Below are 6272 nucleotides of genomic sequence, written 5' to 3' on the forward strand. Positions count from 1 at the left end.
TTTCACCTGGTGATCTGACCAGTAACAGACTTCCTGTCTCAGGGTGTCTCCACTCTGGACGGAAGACCAATAGAGACATCTGTGAACAGTTGTATTGTTAATCTGTGGAGAGCGTAGTGTAATGCTACACACGAGTGGAACGATTCCGTCGGACATTCCGATCATGTGTGGGCTTCATCGGACCTTTTCTGTCGAAAATTCCGACGGACCTAGAAATAGTACATGTTTCAAATCTTTCCGACAGACTCGAGTCCGAACGAAAAAGAAGTTCGTCTGTATGCTAGTCCAACGGACAAAAAAGGACGCAAGGGCAGCTATTGGCTACTGGCTATGAACTTCCTTATTCTAGTCCGGTCGTACGTCATCACGTTCAAAACGATCGGACTTTGGCGTGATTGTGTGTAGGCAAGTCCGTTTCGTTGGAACTCCGTTGAAAAGTCCTTCGGAGTTCAGGCGGATGAGAAGCCCGCTCGTGTGTAAGCGGCGTTAGACGTACTAGCAGATTTAGAGGGATGTGACTGACAAATTAAAAACTAAACTCCAGACAACACGTTTTAAAGCACAACTAACCCCCCTATCCTTTTCAACCAAGGAAGCTGCCATCTTAGTCTGTTTGATCTGCAACTGCCATGATGCTGCACATGTGATCAGTTATGACACCAGACATTTGATAGTTTGACAGTTTAATTGAGAGCACAAACAATATGACAGTTAGCATCCTGGGAACATGCCGGGTAACTGATTTTTGAAGCCGTTAAATTAATGCATTTAGTTCTGCTTTAAGAAGTTGTAAAGGCAGAAGGAAGATAAAAAGCCTTCTGTGTGCAGCAGCCTCCTCAGCACCCTTTAATACTCACCTGAGCCCCATCTCTGTCCAGCGATGTAAACGATTGTCTTTGCCATCCAAGAATCTCCCTCCTGACTGGCTGAGACACAGCAGCACCATTGGCTCCCGCTGCTGTCAAAGTCAGTTAGCCAATCAGGAGAGAGAGGGGGTGGGGCCGAACGGCAGCTCTGTGTCTGAATGGACACACGGAGCTGCAGCTTGGCTCAGGTGCCCCCATAGCAAGCTGCTTACTGCGGAGGGGGGGCACTCGTCAGGAGAGCCGAAGAGGGACCTGAGAAGAGCAGGATCCAGACAGCTCTGTGCAAATCCAAATGCACAGTGCAGGCAAGTATAACATGTTTGTCATTTAAAAAAAAAAAATAATAACTTTACGATCACTTTAAGCACTTACAGCAACAATTTTCTTTTCTTTTTGGAATACATTTTTACATAAATAAATGTTGATTGTTATCTAATTAACGCGGCACCCTTTTCCATATTCCTGTTTATGTTCATCTATGCATATTGTGCCAGCTGCTTATTTTAAATTCAACTTATATGATTATATGTCCCCAACGCAACAGATTTGGGTTTTTATATAAAAAAATTGATTGTTGTAAGCACCCCTATCAGTAATAATGATTTGTCTCAACCCTCTGCTTCTTTGCTTGTTCTGCTAAAGACAGAAAAACAGACTTACTGGCCAGTTAACAGACAGAAAAAAAAAAACAAGAAAAAACTAATGCAGCCATAACATCAAGAATCAGCAAGCTAGAACATATAACTTTTTTGTTTTTAATGCGCTTGAAAGTGTATTCCTTTTAGATTTTAAGCGGTCATGAATAGGGTCTTATTAATCCTCTAATCTAGAATTATACAAGGTCTCCTTCACACGGCCGGCCAAGCACTTGGCTCGCGGTTGTAGCGTGAGCCTTTTGTCCTTCATGGGCGAGTCTTACAGGCAGTGCTGTCTATAAAACTGGGCAGAGCTGGAGCAGAACTAAATCCATACTGTGAGCAGGCACCCATTTTATTGCAGAAGAGACATGCAATGTCTGGACTGTAAACTGAGCTGCGCATGCACAGAAGTGACATCATTCTGCACCGGTGTCTTGTCGAATACAGTCCCCTATCCAGAAGTGTCCGCCCTGTACTGCGCAGGCGCAGTACGGAGGACAAACGAGACGCCGAAAGTCTCCGAAGTTCAACAGCTGATCGTCAGCTGTACATGGCGCCTGCGCATTTATTCTTACCCTATGTCCAGGATCATTCCCTACTATCCAAGTGGACATAGAGTTAGAATAAATAGTTGCCGAGCGCAGCGAGGCAGTGCCCGAAGCGTGGCGAGCGAAGCAAGCCCGCGAGGGGCCCTCTTACACAGCCATCGCTAACAGGTGCCCGAGCGCCGTGTACAGCTGATGGTCAGCTGATCAACTTCGGACATTTTCGGCATCTCCTGCTGCTCCGTGCTGCGCCTGCGCAGTACGGGGCGGACACTATCTGATAGGAGGACACTATATGTCAGAACACCGGCCAATGAAGATAAACAAAACCCGGCACACAGGAGAAGATGCAGGTGCCAGCGAGGGACTGGTAGAAAAAAGTATTAACCCTTTAGTTGTGCAATGCATTGTGTACAGCCCAATTCAACTGAAAATGCAGAATTTCAGTGTGTGGTCAGGAAGAGCAAAAAAAAAAAACACAGCCTCAACTGTCAGCTTTACCTCCCCCTGTGAAAGGAGCTAAAATAAACAGTGTCCATTCATACTGTTATAACTGTTAGCGCCATATCAATTCTGTATAATAATAATAATAAGGCAAAGCCCAACCTCCAACAGGGTTCTGCGTTCCAGGGATTGACTTCCCACCCCGTCTACACAACAGAAGTGTCAGGTGTCGGTCACAGAGCAGTTATGCCTCTTCAGAAAAGGAACGCCGGTGACTCTCTCTATGTTTCCCTGTTAATGCTGGGAAGACAATAATGATGCACACACGGCGCTGTCCTCCCTGGACACTCTCACATGTACACAGCTCGTCCCACGTCAGCCTGCATGCAGTATCTGACATGACCTGTACAAAACACCGCCTCCCACCACGCTACACTTTTCATATCAACCTACCTCCTCCTTTCTAGCCACTCCGGAAGCTGAGACAGAGCACATGGGCACTGCTTCCGCTGACGTCACGCCGGTTGATTGGTGGTCATGGGAGAGAGCTGGGTCTGGAAAATGCACCTTCTGAGTGGGCGTAGAAAGCTGAGGTTAGGCAGAGTATGGTCAGGCTGCGTGGAGTGAGTCTGTGATAAGGTGTCAGTCACCGTCCCATAGTAGATACGTTTCAGTTGTACACACTGTTCTGGTACAGTCCTGTTGTGTGAAGGGACCCGTCCTACAATGACCCCGCCATAGGGAGACGTTTGTTTTTTGAGGGATGAATTGCAGCTCTCTATACAGGATTGACTGAGCGCACACCGCTCTTCATACAGGAGCGACTGAGCGCTCACCGATCTCCGTACAGGAGCGATCGAGCGCGCACCGATCTCCGTACAGGAGCGACTGAGCGCGCACCGATCTCCGTACAGGAGCGACTGAGTGCGCACCGATCTCCGTACAGGAGCGACTGAGCGCGCACCGATCTCCGTACAGGAGTGACTGAGCGCACACCACTATCTATACAGGAGTGACTGAGCGCACACCGCTCTCCGAACAGGAGCGACTGAGCGCACACCGCTCTCCGTACAGGAGTGACTGAGCGCACACCACTATCTATACAGGAGTGACTGAGCGCACACCGCTCTCCATACAGGAGTGACTGAGCGCACACCACTATCTATACAGGAGTGACTGAGCGCACACAGCTCTCCGTACAGGAGTGACTGAGCGCACACCACTATCTATACAGGAGTGACTGAGCGCACACCGCTCTCCGAACAGGAGTGGCTGAGCGCACACCGCTCTCCGTACAGAAGTGACTGAGCGCACACCACTCTCCGTACAGGAGTGACTGAGCGCACACCGCTCTCCGAACAGGAGTGACTGAGCGCACACAGCTCTCCTAATAAGAGTGAGTGAGCGCACACCGCTCTCCGAACAGGAGTGAGTGAGCGCACACCGCTCTCCGAACAGGAGTGAGTGAGCGCACACCGCTCTCCGAACAGGAGTGAGTGAGCGCACACCGCTCTCCGAACAGGAGTGAGTGAGCGCACACCGCTCTCCGAACAGGAGTGAGTGAGCGCACACCGCTCTCCGAACAGGAGTGAGTGAGCGCACACCGCTCTCCGAACAGGAGTGAGTGAGCGCACACCGCTCTCCGAACAGGAGTGACTGAGCGCACACCGCTCTCCGAACAGGAGTGACTGAGCGCACACCGCTCTCCGAACAGGAGTGACTGAGCGCACACCGCTCTCCGAACAGGAGTGACTGAGCGCACACCGCTCTCCGAACAGGAGTGACTGAGCGCACACCGCTCTCCGAACAGGAGTGACTGAGCGCACACCGCTCTCCGAACAGGAGTGACTGAGCGCACACCGCTCTCCGAACAGGAGTGACTGAGCGCACACCGCTCTCCGAACAGGAGTGACTGAGCGCACACCGCTCTCCGAACAGGAGTGAGTGAGCGCACACAGCTCTCCTAATAAGAGTGAGTGAGCGCACACCGCTCTCCGAACAGGAGTGACTGAGCGCACACCGCTCTCCGAACAGGAGTGACTGAGCGCACACCGCTCTCCGTACAGGAGTGACTGAGCGCACACCGCTCTCCGAACAGGAGTGACTGAGCGCACACCGCTCTCCGAACAGGAGTGACTGAGCGCACATCGCTCTCCGTACAGGAGTGACTGAGCGCACACCGCTCTCCGAACAGGAGTGACTGAGCGCACACCGCTCTCCGAACAGGAGTGACTGAGCGCACACCGCTCTCCGAACAGGAGTGACTGAGCGCACACCGCTCTCCGAACAGGAGTGACTGAGCGCACACCGCTCTCCATACAGGAGTGACTGAGCGCACACCGCTCTCCTTACAGGAGTGACTGAGCGCACACTGCTCTCTTTACAGGAGTGACTGAGCGCACACCGCTCTCTTTAAAGGAGAGACTGAGCGCACACCTCTCTCTTTACAGGAGTGTCTGAGCGCACACTGCTCTCCGAACAGGAGTGTCTGAGCGCACACTGCTCTCCGAACAGGAGTGACTGAGCGCACACCGCTCTCCGAACAGGAGTGACTGAGCGCACACCGCTCTCCGAACAGGAGTGACTGAGCGCACACCGCTCTCCGAACAGGAGTGACTGAGCGCACACCGCTCTCCGAACAGGAGTGACTGAGCGCACACCGCTCTCCGAACAGGAGTGACTGAGCGCACACCGCTCTCCGAACAGGAGTGACTGAGCGCACACCGCTCTCCGAACAGGAGTGACTGAGCGCACACCGCTCTCCGAACAGGAGTGACTGAGCGCACACCGCTCTCCGAACAGGAGTGACTGAGCGCACACCGCTCTCCGAACAGGAGTGACTAAGCGCACACCGCTCTCCGAACAGGAGTGACTGAGCGCACACTGCTCTCCGAACAGGAGTGAGTGAGCGCACACAGCTCTCCTAATAAGAGTGAGTGAGCGCACACCGCTCTCCGAACAGGAGTGACTGAGCGCACACCGCTCTCCGAACAGGAGTGACTGAGCGCACACCGCTCTCCGAACAGGAGTGACTGAGCGCACACCGCTCTCCGAACAGGAGTGACTGAGCACACACCGCTCTCCGAACAGGAGTGACTGAGCGCACACCGCTCTCCGTACAGGAGTGACTGAGCGCACACCGCTCTCCGAACAGGAGTGACTGAGCGCACACCGCTCTCCGAACAGGAGTGACTGAGCGCACACCGCTCTCCGAACAGGAGTGACTGAGCACACACCGCTCTCCGAACAGGAGTGACTGAGCGCACACCGCTCTCCGTACAGGAGTGACTGAGCGCACACCGCTCTCCGAACAGGAGTGACTGAGCGCACACCGCTCTCCGAACAGGAGTGACTGAGCGCACACCGCTCTCCGAACAGGAGTGACTGAGCGCACACCGCTCTCCGAACAGGAGTGACTGAGCGCACATCGCTCTCCGTACAGGAGTGACTGAGCGCACACCGCTCTCCGAACAGGAGTGACTGAGCGCACACCGCTCTCCGAACAGGAGTGACTGAGCGCACACCGCTCTCCGAACAGGAGTGACTGAGCGCACACCGCTCTCCGAACAGGAGTGACTGAGCGCACACCGCTCTCCATACAGGAGTGACTGAGCGCACACCGCTCTCCTTACAGGAGTGACTGAGCGCACACCGCTCTCTTTAAAGGAGAGACTGAGCGCACACCTCTCTCTTTACAGGAGTGTCTGAGCGCACACTGCTCTCCGAACAGGAGTGTCTGAGCGCACACCGCTCTCCGAACAGGAGTGACTGAGCGCACA

The 6272-nt window shown here is 53.3% G+C and overlaps 1 protein-coding gene across 2 annotated transcripts in view; it reads right to left on the reverse strand.

Moving 5' to 3' along the window:
* Positions 1-3020, reverse strand: part of GTF3C6 (general transcription factor IIIC subunit 6) — a 28867-nt gene extending 25847 nt beyond the window's left edge. Inside the window, exon 1 of one of the 2 annotated variants that reach the window (XM_073619297.1) lies at positions 2656-2938. Coding sequence is in view for 1 of the 2 variants with exons in the window: in XM_073619296.1 (XP_073475397.1) it covers positions 2947-2988 (42 nt within the window). In the remaining variant the exon portion in view is untranslated. The other variant, XM_073619296.1, reaches the window with a different exon arrangement.
* Positions 3021-6272: the final 3252 nt, after the last annotated feature.

The sequence above is a fragment of the Aquarana catesbeiana genome, linkage group LG03, assembly GCF_042186555.1.
Source record: "Aquarana catesbeiana isolate 2022-GZ linkage group LG03, ASM4218655v1, whole genome shotgun sequence".
Lineage (NCBI taxonomy): Eukaryota > Metazoa > Chordata > Amphibia > Anura > Ranidae > Aquarana > Aquarana catesbeiana.